The following is an 18,627-nucleotide window of genomic DNA, read 5'->3' as shown; positions in this document are numbered from 1 at the left end:
TGCCATGACTCGAAACCAGAAACTCAATGATATATTTTTTGGTCTTTTACATTCTTGAATACATCCAACTTAGCATAATATCCCCACAACATAATGGAATTTGGGTGCTTAACTGCATGCGAAGTACTATACATATGATTATGGACTAGCACCAAGGAAAAGGAAGGGAAAATGAACTTTGCTTAGCTTTCTTATCTAATTCTAGTTATTTAAGAATAGTCTAAGTCCTTATTAAACAACAGCTGGTTACATGTCTCAAGGCAATGTGAAGTCCACAAATCTTCATAGAAGAAACTGAACTCATAGTCTAAGTGCTGACATATTTACTGGAGATAGATTTATTTAAACAAATAATCAGATTTGTGAGTGGAAGCCTCCAAAAACACAAAATTTAAAAATCAACAATTGCTTTTGCTTATTAGAAAGAGGCTATTTTTTATATTTTAAAAATATCAATGCTTCTAGCACGTGCCCTTATACAAAATTAATGAAATAGAATATTTTTACCAAAATATTAAAAATAACTATGCTTTTAAAACTAAGACTACTGTGAAGACTAAAAAAATTTTTGAATGCAAATTACAAAATCTTTTGGTCTGAAAACATAAGGTACTCTACATTTTACCTAAAGTTTAAAGTCCTTGTGAGCAATTTGAAGTGTCAACTTTCCAACAGATGTGGCCTTCCAATTTCAAAATCCAATCTCTATTCTGTTTAATAGTGGGTGCTTTCTGAAGGCTATAGTTATTCACACAAGAAAATATGTCTTCTCACTTATACAACACGTGTTCATGCTGTTCAATTTTAGAATACAAATACTAAGTCGATTGTTCTTCATTCTCTTGAAAAGCTAAGCGAGGTTAAAAAAAAAATAGCCATAAAGTGTAGATCACAAAACAAAGTTATTTTCTTTCCACATGATTTCCAACAGCCATGATGAAGCCAGCATTGGGTGCTGAGTGAGTGTCATGCGGGCCTTTCTGGGGCCCAGGACAGCCGTGCTCAGCAGCAAGGACATCTCTCCTCAGATCGCTTAGGAAGTCAAAGCCTGCCTCTCCTGACCGCATAGCCTCCACCTGGATTTCCAGAGGCTTGAGACCCCAGATGTCCCTTTGTAGCTTACTCAAGTCATCTTGGGTGGTTTCTCCACATTGCTTTCCCACGTATACTCAAAAATGGGTATCTCAAAGGAGAAACCACATCTTTCTCTAGACAGGCAGCATAGTGGAGTGGTGGCTTCAGGAGTGGCCTCAGATCCAATGCTGAATTCACCACCTACTGCCTTATGATCTTGATGATCTCATCCCTCTGTAACTCAGTTTCCTCATTTGTTAGAAGAGAATGATTGCTTCCACTTCATAGACTTGCCATGAGGAATAATTGAGGTCATAAACGGAAAGAATTTGGACTAGTTTGGCGTATAAAAAGTGCTCAATAAATTTTTGATGTTATTATTCAGACGTGAGCTATGTTGTGAACAGGTCTGGTTAACTCACCTTGGGAGAGTAATATTCTTGAGAGAGAGTTTTGAATGTAGTTCAGAAATAATTAAATGCCTTCCTTGATTGAAATAGAAAGGCAATTAAGACAATGAAGCATCTTTCTCTGTAGTATCTAGGACATATTTTTCTCATTTTCCTTTCGTAATGGGAAAATGTGAAACTTTCTTAGAGTAGTGACAAATTACTCATTCTGAGGTCAATTGTTCTCCAAAAAATACATTTCAAACAGAGAAGGAGAGTAAGATTCTAGAAGCCTTGGAATTCAATACTGGGGTAGAATGCAGGTTAGGACTCAGGCAGCCCAGGTTCCTGGTGTTGCCAGCCATATGATTTGGGAAAAGCTCTTCAATCCCTCTGAGTCTCAGGCTTCCTAACTATAAACTAGAGGTAAAAATATCCACCTGCAAAGGTGATCGAGTTAGGGTGCAGGAGACAAGCTGTGACGGTTATTACGTGATAGCTGAGCAAAAACCCAGAACCGACTTTACAATGGGTTCCAGTGACTGACTATAACAGGGAGCAAACTGTTGGCATAAAATGGGCCCAGTAGCCAAGCTTCTTTAATTCTATCCAAGAAAATCATCTCATAGGCCAGGTGCCATGGCTCACGCCTGTAATCCCAGCACCTTGGGAGGCTGAGATAAGCAGATCACCTGAGGTCAGGAGTTCAAGACCAGCCTGACCAATGTGATGAAACCCCATCTCTACTAAAAATACAAAGATTAGGTGGATGTGGTTGTGGGTACCTGTAATCCCAGCTAGATGGGAGGCTGAGGCAGGATAATCGCTTGAACCCAGGAGGCGGAAATTGCAGTGAGCTGAGATTGTGCCATTGCACTCCAGCCTGGGTGACAAGAGTGAGACTCCAGGAAAAAAAAAAAAAAAAAGGAAGAAAGAAAAAGAGAAAGCAAGAAAATAATCTCACAGATACATATCTGGTTATATTGGATGGGGCACAAAACAACCCAGGTATGTGTCTAGGAATAAGGCAGTGGAATAAAAAAGGGGGAGGCAGCGACAACTTAGAATGTTATAGAAGCTGCATTCATTAATTTCTTCATAAACCTGATTATTTTTCTGATGGGAGTTATATTTATTTCATTGAGGGGTATTGGGAAGGCTCTGTGAGAGGGTAAACAGATGAAAATCCACAGCCCCTATCTTTAAAGGAACTGTAGGAGAAAAAGGGAAGTGTGGTATTTATCTACGTGTTTGAATCATCAAACACATTGAGCCATCTACGTGTTTGAGTATAATATCAGAGTAGGTTATTGTCAAGCAACTCTAAAGTTTCAATGACTTCACACAATAGATGTTTAGGTCTTGCTCATACACAGTGTGCTTCCTCATGTAGTAGTTTATGGACTCAGATTCCTTCCATTTTGTGACTCTGAGATACCCTAGAGTGGGAGTCAGCAAACTGTGGCTAACGGGTCAATTCCAACCTACTGTTTTCAAACATTTTTTTGTAAATAAAGTTTTATTGGAACGCAGTCACACCTATTCATTTTCCTTTCATCTGTGCTTTGCAGCTGGTCTCACGTTGCAATGGTAGAGTGAAGCGGTTCTGACAGAGACTGTATGGCCCATGAAGGTTAAAATATTTACATTCTGTCCCTTTACAGAGAAAATTTGCTAAGTCTTGCCATAGGGCCCTGGATTCCAATGTTAGATTCTCTGATTCAGCCCACAGAATGGGGAGAAAAAGAGTGGAAGATTATGCAGGAGGATTTATGAACTATGTCTGGAAATGGTTTTCTTCAATCCCACCTCAACCTGATTTCCTGAGCCAAGAAATGCAGCCTCGCTGTTACCAAGAAGGAAAATGCAAAGCAGTTCTCCACAGACTGGTACTGTGCTAGACTCTTCCATTCACTCTATTCTTTTTGTTTATCAAAACAACCCTTTAAGCTGGGCGTGGTGGCCTGAGCCTATAGTCCTAACTACTTGGGAGGCTGAGGCAGGAGGATCACTTCAGCCCAGGAGTTTGAGGCTGCTATGATCTCTGATCACACAGCCACTGCACTCTAGCTTGGGCAACATAGACCGCATGTCTAAAAAACAAGCAAACAAAAATCAAAGACAGAACTGCTTTGCAAATGAGATAGCTGAGGTTCAGAGAGGTTAAGCAACTTGCCTCAAGGTCACCCAGCATTAAACTAGTTATAGTAGTGATAAGATCCTCATCATACTTGTGATATTCTTTCTGAAAAATATTTGTAATTGTGGTAAAATATATTACTACTTAACATGACATGAACTTCTCCAATTATTTTTAAAGTGTACACTTCAGTAGCATCTGAAATGTGTTCTTGAGAGTGGGAAGTTTGCTAGTTGTTAATAAGGAACTCAAAACTTAGGGTTTTCATTTCAGTGATAATCTTCAAAAGTTAAATAGATTCATCTGGGCAATACCTTAAACTGAAGACTGACATGAAATTTCTGAGCTTACATTTTAGTTTATGTTTATTGGTGCCAATGGTAATTCTGAATTGTCATAGGCTGGTAAGAAGGGACTGAAATGGATTTGATACTGAAATTATTTATTTAAGCTTTTCCTATACACTATGAACTAAGAAATGGTTTGTGGCAGTTTACAAAAAGAGAAAAGTGATAGAAGGATTAAGCCATTACAAATGACATAACTATATCGGCATGCCATACCCAAAAGAGTATACTCCACTGAACTCAAAACAATGTTGATATTTGAGAGGCAATTCAGTTTTCACAAAACAATGTTATCCAGTATATTTTATTATTGTTTACTTATAAATCTTTGGTTTCGTGGCTTTTTTCTTTTTCATTTAGTTTGCAATTTAGTTTCATAGTTGTTTAAGCATTGTTATGCATGAAGAATTGATCTCTAGTTTTATGCTTGCACATATTTAAATTACTTAATAAAATTAATTTAAACAAAAAACATGAGCGGTCCAGAAGAATACTTTCTCCTTGAAAGGTGTGTGTCTATGACTCAGGTATAAGAGTGTTTACCCTACAGAAATAGTTCTCTTTTACCAAAGATTGAAATTTGAATTAGGAAACTGTACCAGTGAAGACAAGCTAAGTTCAGCTGCAATAACGAGCAAGCCAGAAGTCACAGTGGCTTAAACCACTTGCTTACATTAAATTCATTGTATATTGATAAAGAATTCATGGTGCTTCTTCTAACTGCCTACAAACTCCTCTTGGTGTTAAAGTCTTCCATTCACTGAACAAAAACAGCACATGATAAATTGTTCAGAAAGGAAACTTGTTTTTACTTCTCAGGGTTGGACATCCGTATGGCCATGTAGGCATACATGGTCCAAGAAACTTCTTCTGCCAGTTCCTTCTAAATGTCTGTCTACAAACTTCTTTCTGTGAGAAAATCTTCCATTCCCTGAGCAAAAACAGTACATAATGAAGGGTTCAGGAATAAAAGCTTGTTAATATTTTTCAGGCCTGGGTAACCGTATGGCTCTGTAGGCACAAATGGTTTTAAGAAACCTCTGCTAGCTTCTTCTAAATGCCTGCCTATAACATTGTCTTAGTGTTAGAATCTGTTCACCGAAGACAACAGTACATGATGAACTGCTCAGAAAAGAAGTTTGCTTTTGCTTTTCAGGGCTGAATATCTGTATGGATATCAGGACCCGAATTGATCATCATAGCAGGACCCAAACTGATGGATCTACCCTCAGTAATATTTCTGGTTGAGGAGAATAGTGCTCCGTTGGTTCTCTCACCTGCAGGTAAATGCGCTGGATGAATTAAGTCAGGTGCCTGTACCGAACTTCTAGAAGAGGAGCACAGTCCTCAGGTACGGCCGGGATAAGAGTGAACCAGCATGTTACCAGCGGTAATGTCTGCAACAGAAAGCATCTTGCATTTTTTTATACCAAAGCGCTCCATGGCATTGTTCTGACAATTTCTATTTCCTGCTAAAATTTCCGACAGCTTTGTAAATTTCATAGGCAGCTGTGGCTTTTGAGTTATGCCCCAAATCTGCTGCTTCCTGGCCACATGGGATGGGCAAACCTCGACCTGTTCCTCCTCTGTGGAACGGGGCAGAAATGTGAGTTGCATGGTGTGTCAAGAGAAGTCAAGGCTGTAACTCATGTGAAACTTCTTTGTCAAATTTAAATTATTATCCAAATGAAAGTATTATAACATTATTATTCTTGGCAGTCAATCATGCCACAGCAAGGGTAAAGAATAGACAGTAATGATTTCACCCTATGGCACTCATCACACAATCAATATTTTCTCACAAAAGTTTCCTGAAGATCCACAGAAAATCTCTTTAAGTTATCAGATAATGAAACCTGTAGAGAATAGCTCTTCAATACAGAAGCAAATTTCTCCTCTTGGCTAGAAAATGACAAAGCATTTTACATGGACCCAAATCTATACGGCACACTTTTCTAGCAGGTTCCCACGTTTAAAAGATTTGAGGTTTAAGAAAAGAAGTACTATCTAGTCTGCTTAGGAAGCAGTTGTTTTAAGTTGAGAACAGTATTAAAAAAAGAAAAATGATTCACAAAAGAGTGTTGGGAATGGAGACGCAGAAAGACTTTTATACTGTAGCATCAACTCTGAAACTGCTATCACCCGGATACCTTGGGATTCTAGCTTAGTAGAACTGGGGAGTACTCTGAAGATCATGTTGTCTCCTCCTATTTTCTAGGTGTCTTAGTCAGCTCAGACAGCTATAACAAAACACCAGAAACTGGGTGACTTAAGCAACTGACATTTATTTCTCACCATTCTGGAAATTGGGAAGTGTGAGAGCAGGATGCCAAAATGGTGAGGTTCTGGTGAGGGCTCTCTTCCTAGCTTGCAGAAAGCTGCCTTCTTATGTTGTCCTCATACGGTGGCGGGGTTGGGTGGAGGGTGGAAAGAGAGAGAAAGAGAGCATGCTAGCTCTAGTCTCTTCCTCTTGTTTTAAGGACACTAATCTCACCCTCATGACCTCATCTTAACCTAATTACCTCCTAATGATCTTTGGGAAGTAATACCATCACGTTGTGCATTTGGGTTTCTATGAATTTGGCAGGGCAGAGGAGGGGGCAGAGTGCAAACATTCAGCCCATAACACCACATGAGGAAAAGGTCTGGAAAAGTTAAACGACTTGCCCAAGATCATGTTATTAAATACAAGCTGATTAGTCAAGTATTTTTCCTTTTCACCAGTCTGAAATTATAGAATTGAATATGATGCAGAGAAAAAAGTTCTTTTACTTCTGCAAACAATTTCTAATAAAGCCTTTTCTTTTCTTTTTTGAGACGGGTCTCTCTCTGTCACCCAGACTGGAGTGTAGTGGTGCGATCTTGGCTCACCTCCCAGGTTCAAGCAATTGAACTTCAGCCTACCAAGTAGCTGGGACTACAAGGGTGTGCCACCACACCTGGCTAATTTCTGTATTTTCAGTAGAGATAGGTTTTCATCATGATGGCCTGGCTGGTCTCCAACTCTTGATGGATTTACCCTCAGTAATATCTACTCTCTGCCTGCCTCGGCTTCCCAAAGTGCTGGGATTACAGGTGTAAGCCATCATGGCTGGCCAATTGCTTATAAAGTCTTTTCTAATCGAACTCTATGTAACGTACTTCATGATGTATCTGCAAGTGGACTAAGGACACATTGAATATTCTTGTCAAGGTCTAGCAATAATTCTGAGTTTCCTGTTAAGTATTTGCAAAGTTGTGGTTGTTTTCCTTATTTCAGAGGCTTCCAGATGTTTTTACCCTGGGGAAAGGTATGAATAGACTAAGAAAATGAGATTCAGATTTCTAGTTGAATGATTTTATTATCCGATTATTTTATTTAATTAGATGTGGAAGTCTACTTTTCACCCTAGGAAAAGAATTCTCCAATTGTCCCCACAAAGAAAAGATGAGTTACCTTTCTAAGTGTATTAGCCAGGAGAGGCTAAGTTATACTGTAGAACAGAAAAATCTCTGGAATTTGCAGTAACAAAGGATTATTTGCCATACTTGCTAAATGTCTATGTGTATCAGAGAAGTCTCTACTCTACACGTCTGTGCCAGAGGTGGCATGCTGATGGAAACTCCATCTGGGGGGCAGCAATAGCCGTACCACTGGGAAGGGGATTTGGTAAATCACACACTGGCTCTTCATGCTTCTGCCTGTAAGTGACACATGTCACTGCTGCTAACTGATCATTTGCCAGGGCAAATCACAGGGTCACAGCTAAATGCAGAGGGGTCAGAATACATCCATCATTTTATGTACCTGGAAGAAGAAAACCCAACATTTTGGTGAACATCCCTAATGGCTACCACACTAGAAATAAAAAAGGAAAACAGAACACACTCCAACTTTATCAACATGCCAGCATCTCACACCATCAATATGAATCAAATTCCCAAATATCCATCAGTTGTACAATAAAATATCTTAACACATTAATCTGATGCAGGTAGGGTTCCCTGAATCCATTTCTTCATCTCTATACAAGAGAATTGCATAGAACGGGAAGTAAGTACAATAAACCAAACTAAATTGGGGTTGGGGTAAGGTTTCCAGAAATGGATTGTGGGCCAGCAAAATGCAGAGACACTTTTACACCTATTGTGGATTTTGCTAGCCTCATTTCTCCAAGAAGAAAATCACGTGTTTATGACACGGCAATTCTCATCAACAGTCTTTCCAAAATAATTGGATGTAGGAAAGTTATAGCTGTAATAGGGAGAAAAGTTCATTTTCACCTAAATTGCCAATAGGAGTATTTGTTTAATGGGTCACTCTGGAAAGATATGTTAAACCTTTAAAACTTAATCTTTTTGGGAAATGTCTTAAGGTCTAGAATATGATCAGACAACCCTCATTTGTTTCTTTTCTTTGGGTACAACCTTTTGCTTAGATATGTATTTTTAAACTTTTAATATATTAGTAGCAATACATTATTTTATTTGGGTTTTCTTTTATTTGGGTACAATCATTTGCTTAGACATGTATTTTTAAACTTTTAATGTATTGGTGGCAACAAAGTTTTCAAGTAGGGAAACACTTAAACTAGCTCAGAATCTCCCCTAAATTAAAAAATAGAGTTTTGTACTTTCCAGAATAAGCACTTTTTTTTCTTTTCGCTTCTTCTTCTTCCTTTTTTTTTTTAAGGTGGAGTTTCACTCTTGTTGCCCAGGCTGGAGTGCAATGGCGTGATCTCAGCTCACTGCAACCTCTGCTTCCCGGGTTCAAGAGATTCTCCTGCCTCAGCCTCCCAAGTAGCTGTGATTACAGGTGTTCACCACCACACCCGGCTAATTTTTTGTGTTTTTAATTGAGATGGGGTTTCACCATATTGGCCAGGCTAGACTCAAACTCCTGACCTCAGCTGATCTACCTGCCTTGGCCTCCTAAAGTGCTGGGATTACAGGTGTGAGCCACTGTGTCCAGATAATAAGCACTTTTATAGTCTTTCTTTAAATCTTTCTTGGTAAAGATCTGCAAAGCAGGAGGAAATGACAAGAGGCAAAATTTGCCGATTTACTGTTCAAGTATATTATATCTCTCCCCACTACCCCTTAAATACTTGCAGCAGAGCAGGGTTAACATTAACACTCTAACCATCATAAACAAAAAATATTTATCATATAATTCATGCCTAAGACGAAAATGAAGATATAACAGTAAGATAATATCATTACAGAGGTACAGTGAATTCTGTGTGACTAAAGCAAGCCAATTTTGTGTTTTAGTTTTTTTTTTAAACTTTTTGTGTTTCAGCATTTTTGAGTTATTATAATTACTGAGTATTGACTAGAGTGCTATATATCAAGCAATTCACATTTTTTCCTCATTTAATCCTCCACAGTAAACCTACTTTTAGAACTTAGGAAACTGAGGATGAAGTGACTTGACCAAGTTTGCCTAGCTAGTTAGCAGAGGAATGCTCTTTAGAGATAAATCGTTGCAGTGACATTTCAATCCAAGTATCTGATAATTGCAGTGCTTTCCCACACCCAGCTCTCTAGGAAAAGAAAGAATTTAAATGGTACATTTATTCATAAACACACAGGTACTCATTCTGTGTCTTTTCCTATCCCAAAGCCTGCGGATATAGAGCTGATTAAGTCTGCAAGACACAGAGGTTAAGAAAAGTGGGCTCTGGCATCAGACAGGCCAACTTGGGTGAGGCCCTGCAATGCTACCTTGCATGGGTACTTATTTTCTCTAACCTCAGTTTCTTCATCTGCAAAATGGGAAACAATGTTGGTGCTTTCTTCACAGTTTTGCTAGAAAAATGAAATAATACAATATGATTTTGCACAGTAGAGCGCGTTAAATGCTCCATAGTATGCACTTGGTATACACTAGGTTTTATTGTTGAATAAGCAAGGTTAGTCATGGCTCCTCTCAGAGGAGCTCCCTGATTAGGGAGAGGAGAGAAAATTTTAAACAGCATTTCCTGTCCAATGTGATGTGAGCAGGAGCGAAACCAGAGAAAGGCACGAATGACTGCCTTAGAAAAGTCTAAAAAGGGGGCCGGGCACGGTGGCTCATGCCTGTAATCCCAGCACTTTGGGAGGCCGAGGCGGGTGGATCACGAGGTCAAGAGATAGAGACCATCCTGGTCAACATGGTGAAACCTCGTCTCTACTAAAAATACAAAAAATTAGCTAGGCATGGTGGCGCACGCCTGTAATCCCAGCTACTTGGGAGGCTGAGGCAGGAGAATTGCCTGAACCCAGGAAGTGGAGGTTGCGGTGAGCCGAGATCGCGCCATTGCACTCGAGCCTGGATAACAAGAGCGAAACTCCGTCTCAAAAAAAAGAAGAAAGTCTAAAAAGGTTTCATAGAGGTGACCTTCCAGTTGGTGATTATAGGGAATGTAGTGCTTCACCGGATGGAGAGGGAGGTAGGCATTCCGGCTATATCCAAATATGGGGTGGAAAGGCGTGTTTGAGGACCTCAAGACTCGGGATAGGGAAACGTCGAAGTGAGAGAAAGAGAAATAATGAAAGTGCATGGAAAACAACTAAGTGTGGGGTACCTTAGGGGCTTGGACCAGGAAGGCCCAGCCTTCCGTGGCCATGAGGGAGGAAGGCCGGAGGATCGCGAGGTGGCGCTGTGGCTCCACCTTCAGGGAAGATTCTGGAGCCCGCGGGTCACCCGCACTCCCACCGCAGCCTCCGAGAGGTGGGGCAGCGCAGTCTTGATGGGTTTGGCATCTTCACGGCAGCCACCAAAAAATTATGTTGATAAAGATAATAAGTACATAAGTAAATAACCCGGAAGCGGTCTCTTTTAGGACACACGGCAAACATCAATAACCAGGGACCGTCCGCGAGAAAGGATTAAGAGCACGGAACTGTCCAGCAGGGACCGTTCCCAACTCAGTCCGTGTAATCTGTGGGCCCGCAGCGGAAACCCGCATCGCCTGCTGGGAGCTGAGCTGGGTGCTAACCCGCGGCCTCTGGCCGGTTCTGCGCCCCGCATGGGTCTCCTTAAAGCCAAAGGCGCAGCAATCTTCACGCCTGACCTTGGGCCCTGGGTCCGCACTCTGCCTGCTACTTTCCCCTACCTGGACCTAGATTTTTTTGGACTTTTTTTTTTTTTTTTACTGAATTTCATACGCACACGTGTACACAGAACCACGTGTGAGGTCAGGCTCACACACGTGTACGATGCTCTTGCACAATACACAAGGACTTCACATGTACACCCCACTCAAAGTAGACACGTCTACACATGACACGTTTACACCATACACATGCGCACAGGTACTCACGCCCGTGTGCATCCATGCCCGCACACATGCAGCCAAGAGCGCGCTGTCACCTACCGGCACAAACACACACTTACTGCACCGGCTCACAAACGTGCAGCAACCTTTCGCTCAGGCAAACATATCTGCACACTTACATCATAGCATCACGCATCCCAGTAGCCAACAAAGACCTCGCAGCACGCAACGGTGTACAAATACCTAGCAAATTGTCCCGTGAAGGAAATATGCGCGCAAACTTTTTGTTATCCAGGAATCTCGAGCTTGTCTGCTAAACTCGCCCTCCCTCCTCCAATTTTGCCCTGAGTAAACAAACAGGCCTATTCCTCCTTGTCTCCCCTCTGAGAATGTTTTAAGGTCAAGGTTTCTTCCCTAAGATTTGCGCTACTGAAGGGATGCTAATTTTCTCAAATCGCCAGGAAGTTCCCTTCCTCCACCGCAGAGCCTCTTTCTACCAAAGGATCATGGCCCTTCCCAGATCGGACTCCAATCTCGTGGGCTAGGGGACTGTGGGCAAGGTTCACTGGGTGGGATATGGTCGCGCCCTGGGGCATCCTCAGACTTAGAGCTCCTTACCGGCAGTGCCCCCAGCTGTATTCTCCCGACTCTGAATGACTTCAGCTTTTAGCTATCTATGGTCATGCCAGGGCGGAATCAGCTTCTTCCCATTAAAGCATATCCCCAAGTGTCCAGATTTCTGTCCTTTGATGGACATCAGGTACAGCCCCCAAAGTCAGATATTTAGTGTGTTCCAGTATGCGAGCTTGCGTGAGCTCTAAGATCTCAGCTAGGACTGGGAGAAGTGACTGACAGGAGCTCACATAGTAAATGTGGCAGAGCCGGGGCCGGAGCTGGCACGTCCCTGGCGCGCTCTTTCCCTGCGGGCCTGGAGAGAGAGAAGCACGTCAGTATCTGACCACGTGAATGCGCATTCAGTACGCGCATTAGTTAGGACGTTTCATAATCTTCCCCTTTCCTCTCTCTCCTCTGCACTCTGCCCTCGGGAGGCACCGTGCGCGCTCGCTCCTTTCTCCTCCAGGATGCGGAACCCTGGCCCAGGGATCCAGAGCCAAGAGACGCCTGAGCGTTTGGGGGCACGAGATTCGCGCCACAGCTGGGTGGACGGTTTGGCTTTATATTTAAGGGCGCAGGCTCTGGCGTTATTCTGGCTTGGCAACTTTATTAGCTGTTGACCGTGGACAAGTTTTTCACCTTCGCTAACAGGGCCTCTGTTTCCTCACCTGTAAAACAGGAGTGGTCTTATCTGCCGTTGTTGTCTGTGTCGGCTATTCAGTGAGTTCCTGCCCAAACGGGATCTATTATTATCTGGGGCCGCCCAGGGGGAATCCCGAGAGATGGCAGTCTCGCCCGGGAAAGAGCTGTAGGAACCCCTTGCCCCAGGCTTCTGGCCCAAATCAGACTAGGCGCTCCCAGGCCGCGGACAGGGCCCCGCGGCGTTGTTTGCTTGGTCTCTATTTCCTAGTCGTTTGTGGTGTCTTTGTCCTTCTCTAGGCCTCAGTTTCCCTGTATGTACCATGGTGAGGTGCGCTCCCGGGGCCTGGAAGTGTCAGTCATACTGGGCCAGCAAAGGATGCCTTCTCTGGAGCGCAGTGAGTCGGAAACAGAAATCAGATTTTGGATTTCCAGTGGACCTCTGGCCTGCTGCTCCCACGTGTTCCCGGAGGACGGCGCGTGGAGAACACCGAGGAAAAGAACCAGCGTTTTGAAGGCTGGCCGGTGGGTCACCGTGCTCCGCCACTCCCGCCATCTTTGGGGTGCCGTTCAGGGGCCCAGCAGAACCGCATCCCTGCGCACGTTCCGGCTTTTCCAGGGTCCCGGACCGCCACCCCCTCCCATTCTCCTCCATCGGGCAGCGCCCTGGCCCCTGTTCCTCGTCACCCCCACCCCGACTCCAGGCTGCCAGTGGACTCCTTTGGGGCGGCCGCAATCTGAGGGACATTGCGCCTTTGGCTTAGGTCGTCCCATTTTTCTTTTCCCCTTTCCCTTCCCAACAGAATCAGGCATCTGTCCTCCCGCCTCGTTCGAAGCTGTCCCTGGCAAATGGCGAGGGAAGAGGGCATTTTCCGGGACAGTTTGCCCTTCTGGGGGCGCGCCCTCACAAGGGGAACGGAGATCAAGAGAATTTTCCAAGTGACAGGTCCCAGTCTGACCTCCTGGGGGCGGACGAGCAGAGACGATTCCCTCTTTCGCTGGGACCTTCCCACGGGTCCTAGTTTGGCTGTATTTATCTAGTCTCTTCTCTAGAGACCTGTGTGTTTCTACCGGAGCCCCCAGAAATTACTAGTAAATGTTGTTTTCAGGAAGGGGAGTTGATTTCCTTATGCCTCAAGAGGGTTGGGATAGCCAAGGAGCAGAAGGTCAGGCTGGGAGTGGGTGAGTAGGGAGGGCTTGCTTATTGCCCTGGGTTTCCTCCAGGCCCAGGTCAAGAGATCCCGAGAGCTGGGCAGCCCTGCCTACTGCTGGGAGCCGCTGCGGAGCTGTGGATCCTGAACTCTCCCTGCTGCAGAGATTTTGAGGAGCTCAGCAGGGAAACTAAGCTCCAGGGGAAACTCCAAACCTCTTTAGTTGTTCTTTCCAGGTATAAACTAATTCTGCTCTATTTTTTCCCCCATGCAAAAGTCTTTTTTCCTCACTCCTTCCCTCCCTTCCTTCTTTTTCTCAGAGATGATATATATATATTAAAAAATCAGGAGTTTCCAATATCTTTAAATATAGATCCCAGGCACCAATACCAGAGGTTCTGATTGTATGGGTCGGGACAAGGCCTGGAAATCTGCATTTCTAACAAGTGCCCACACCCTTCCCCATGTGATTAGTCTGATGAACCCAGTTTGGGGATTACTATTATAAACTACCCTAAAGTCAAATCACTCATATGCTATAAAGCCTAGGCAATGCTGTACATACAAGAATATCTCTACAGGATACCCTTACTATAAAAAGGATGACGATCACCTCTGGAGGTGGTACTATCCTCACATGAAGTATTTAAGAGGTTCTTTTTCAAAGTTTAAAACTGCAATTCCTGGTTCAGTATTCACCAGAGAAAATCCACACAAAAAAACTACTGCTCTGCTGGCCTGAGTGTCATTTCTGTCCATCTCTGTCTCTCTTCCACCTTCTCTTTAGCCTCTTTCCTACTTAAACATTTATTACAGGATGAGAAAGCCAGGTTGAAAGCGCAAGGACACCCAGAAGAAAAGCTATGAATACACTCTGCTTGATTAAACTAAAGCACACTCACCATCCCAGGTGAGGTATATGCTGCCTCTGCACAGCCAAAGGGAATTAGTCTTATCAAAAGATTCCTGCTCTCTTTATTTTTCTTCCTTCTCCAGCCTGGCAGGGGTGGAAATTGCCTCCCTCATATTTAGTTCCTGGAGAGACTGGCTCTGGGGTAGAAATTGAGCTGCTCAAGACTTCTTGCTTTGTGTCACTTTCTCATTTGGGTCAGTCAGCTTCAGGCCCTCAACAAACGCATCCTTTGCAGATGCTTCTAGATTCTGCTTGACCCCAGATATCTTTCGGCTGTGTGTCTCTTGCTGATCCTGGATCTGAGGGTGTTTATGCCTCTCTTTTCCCTGGCACTTCTGTCACCTTCCTTTGGCAGTGATCTGTTCCCTTATTGGGGGTGTTTCCTCACCACTGGAGACACCCCACCAGACTCAGCTGGGAGTCCTGCAATTGAGGACTGTTTACTGGAGAGAAAAATGGAGGTTCAGGCAGTTAAAGAGATGGAGGCCTAGGTCTTTGCCAAGGCCATATGGGACCCATTGATAGAATGGGTGGCCTTTGCTTCCTGATCTCCCTACCTTCAAGGATCCTCTCTGAGCTGAAGAATATGGCCCAGGGGGAGGAATTGACTCTGGGGACCCCCTTGGACCTGGAGCATCAGGTTAAGTTTGGAGCTTTAGAGAGTTTTTAGTAGGCCCAGTTTCAATTGTGCATTTAAATACCATAGAGATTGAAAAGGTTCACATCCCCTTCCCTGTCCCTACAACCCTTCAAGTCTCTCCACCATTATACTCCTCTTCAACATGAACATTATGCTAGGAGCCCTTGTAAATGCTATGGGGATCCTCATAGATCAGACTAATCTGTTCAGGGATGTCCTGGAGGAGACGGCATTACTTAGGGTACCAGGGAGAAAGTGCTCAGCACACAGAGGTCTAGATTACATTGTGTGAGAGCTGGGCAGGTCTCATGCACAGGAGATAAAGCAGTGTTTGAGGACAGTGGCCAGGCCCTGCAGGCCAGGACCACACTCTTTCATCCAGTTTAGGAATCAGGAAGTGGCTCCGCTGCTCTGCCAAGAGCACAAAGCATAACTCTTGCCTGTCTCTATTCAACATGGGCATGTGTACTTTTCCATCACTGACCCCATGAGCTTCCTAAATCAAAGGGCCAAGGAAGGCCAGCAGAAATGGGACCTGGATTTCTGGCAGAGAATTTCCCCGAAGGAGTCCTTAGCAGATTTGGCTGCAGTCAGGGAGTTCCTCTGAGGGCAATGAAACAGAAGTTCACCATGTGCTTATTAGAGGTTACAACCTGCTAAAAAATGATGGGGCACATTACCCAGAAACTTCTAGCTATTTCCTTTGCCAGCCACAAACATGCTGAAAGGCCTGAGGAAGGAGACAATTTCATCCTTTTTTCTTTCCTTTTTTCCTTCCATCTTTCCCCTTTCCATTTGTTCCTTCTCCCTCTCTCCTCTCTCCCTCCTTTCTTCCCGTTTTCTCTTCCCCTTCTTCCTTTTCTTCTTTCCTTCCCACCTTCCTTCTCTTCTCCCCAACCCATTTCATAAGGCAGAGACAGAGTTAGGAAGGATTTGTTCAAGCCCTCCTTTTTAACAGGAAGAATAAAGGAGGATGAGGAAAATCCCCGCACCAAATAACCAGCTAATCAAGGACATAGACATTGCTGTTGCTTTGGTAGTCACTCTAAAAACAAACAAACAAACAAACAAACTACTTGGGGTGGGGGATGAGGGGTTGGGATTGAATTTGAGAAAATCTTAAAAGGCACCCGGACACAGCCCCAGTGAGAGCATCCATTCCATCCATTCATATATCTAGAGGACTGCCCGAGAGAAGTGAGCGTATGAGAACAGTGCCCAACCCTGGCAGCCTCTAGGCTAGCGGCCGAGAGAGAAGCGTTTCGGAGGCCAGAGTGGGAGCAGAGCCTGGTCCCTCCACTTCCTGGGGACCCATGACGCCTCATTTGCCGGGACCCAGCGTTCATTCACTCCCCCAGCGTGGAGGCAGTGCCCCTCCGCGAGCTCCCAGCCCCACACTCGCGCACCCCTATTCCATCCCACCGCCCCCGCCTCAAAGCGAAGAGGTGGGCACCTGGGACGCGCGTCCTGCTTTTTCTGCCCGGGCTCTCCCGTCTCCTCCACTTTTGTCCCCGACGTCCCAGAACAGCGGAGCAGGACGCGGCATCAGCCCTGGGAGGGCGCAGCCCGCGAGCCTCCAGCGCGCTCAGGGCACGGCGAGGATGCTAAAAGACTGCGAGGCCAGGATGCAGACCCCCAGCTCAAATTCCTGGGAAAGACACCCGCCTCCCTTTCCCTCGGTCCCCTCTCCGTCCTCGCTCGGACCCGCTCCTCCCCAGCCCAGACGCCGGTGTTCAGCGCTCCCTCGCTCGCCACTTTGCGAGGAACTTTGGCCGGCTCCCCTGCGCCACCGGGAACGGGATGTTAATGAGAGAGCGTGGCCTGGCGCCGCTAGCGAGCCGGCTCCCGGACCGCGATTGGCTGCGGCGGGGCGGAAAGATGACGTTATGCAAATGAAGGGGCGGGGCATCAAAGCAAGGGCCCCGCCTCCTCCCTTTGGGGTTAGTGTGCCTGTGTTTAGCTCTGGGGAGAGTCAAACTGGATTCCATAGGGAAAGCCTGCAAATCACTTCTATTTTAGCAGGGAGAAAACAGATTCTCCATCCAGCAGGGTCCACCCCTCTCTCTTTCTCCCTCTCCTCTCTCTCTATCTTTCTTTCCCTCCCCCCCTTTCCTCTTTCCCTCTCTCCCCTTCCCCCCACCCTCTCTGGTGTATCTGTCTACGGCAACCAGCGTCCTCCTCATCTATACGCAAAGGAAAGAAACATCTTTGGTTGGGAGAGAAGGAGGAAAAAAAAAAGAAAGAGAGGAAAAAACTTGCCTGGTTGTGGAAAATGACACTTGAAGTAGCAAAGCCGGCAGCGCGAGTTGAGTCTATTGTTTCTTAAATTGCCATCAGGGTTTTTTTTTTCTTTTTTTTTTTTCTTCCTGCTTCTTCAAGTGAAGGGTACCTCTACAAAAGGAAACTCCAGCCCCTCCTGTCCTCCACCGGCCTGTGATCATTACAAAAAAAAAAAAAAAAAAAAAGCAAAAAAAAAAAAAAAGCACCCAAACCAAAAATCAACCAACCAAACAACCCCCAACAGCCAAGCATACATCTCTAATTTTATTATTTTGGTCTTTTCGTTGGATTTTCCCTTTCTTCTTTTTTTCGGGTTATTGCTCACTTTTGAGCAGAGGTTTACATTTTTAAAAAATTTGCTTTCCAGCCAGCCTTGATCTTCTAAGCACGAGTTCATCGTCTGAGAGAGAGAAAAAAATCTCTGGTTGGCGTTTTCCTTTCTTTTCTTTTCTTTTTTTTGTTTTTTTTAAATTTTTCAAGGGGGAGGAGATTTTCCACAAGAAAAGGTTGTTTTCATGTTTGGGATTCAGGAAAGCATCCAACGGAGTGGAAGCAGCATGAAGGAAGAGCCGCTGGGCAGCGGCATGAACGCGGTGCGGACGTGGATGCAGGGCGCCGGGGTGCTGGACGCCAACACGGCGGCGCAGAGGTGGGTACCGCGCGGGGACTGCGGCCGAGGTGAGCCGCGAGCGGGAGAACCGGGAGGCGGTGGCGGTGGCGGCAGCTGCAGCTGCTGCCGCTGGGCCGGGCCGCGGGGTGCGTCCGCCGCTGCGCTCCGCTCTCCGCCGGGGCTCCGCGCTCCCCGGCCGCTCTGCCTTCATCGCCTGAGGCCGAAGGAGCCGGAGCTGCCTGCGAGGAGCCCACACTTTGCCAGCACTTTCCCCTGCCTCGTCTGTGACTGTTTTCATTTTGTTTTAACACAGAAGAGGCGTTTCAACACAGCATGTTGGATATCTTTTTTTTTTTTTTTTTTGTGATTGCTCTTTATTTTCCTGCCCGCTGTCTCTTCTCCTTCCCCTTCTTTTTCCCTCTTTTTTTCTCTTCTTTCTTTTTCTTTCCTTCTTTCTCTTTCCTTTTTTCCTTTTTCTTTTCCCTTTCTCTTCCTGCTTTTTTCTTTCTTCCCTTCTTTATTTTCTTCTCTTCTCTTTCCTCTTCCTTTCTTCCCCTCTTCCCTCCTTCCATTTCTTTAGTTTCTTTC

At 44.8% G+C, this 18,627-nt stretch overlaps 1 protein-coding gene across 8 annotated transcripts in view; it reads left to right on the top strand.

Annotated features, from left to right (window-relative positions):
- Positions 1-17,118: 17,118 nt before the first annotated feature.
- EBF1 (EBF transcription factor 1) overlaps positions 17,119-18,627 on the top strand; it is a 413,030-nt gene continuing 411,521 nt past the window's right edge. For 7 of the 8 annotated variants that reach the window (XM_008984138.5, XM_035283569.3, XM_008984128.5 and 4 more), the window contains exon 1: positions 17,119-18,078. In XM_008984138.5, the coding sequence (XP_008982386.1) occupies positions 17,945-18,078 (134 nt within the window). In that variant the 5' untranslated portion in view covers positions 17,119-17,944. The remainder of the gene's footprint in view (positions 18,079-18,627) is intronic. The other variant, XM_008984121.5, reaches the window with a different exon arrangement.

Source organism: Callithrix jacchus, chromosome 2 (genome assembly GCF_049354715.1).
Source record: "Callithrix jacchus isolate 240 chromosome 2, calJac240_pri, whole genome shotgun sequence".
In the NCBI taxonomy this organism is placed as follows: domain Eukaryota; kingdom Metazoa; phylum Chordata; class Mammalia; order Primates; family Cebidae; genus Callithrix; species Callithrix jacchus.
The sequence above is the reverse complement of the archived record's forward strand: the minus strand, read 5'-3'. Positions and strand labels throughout refer to the sequence as shown.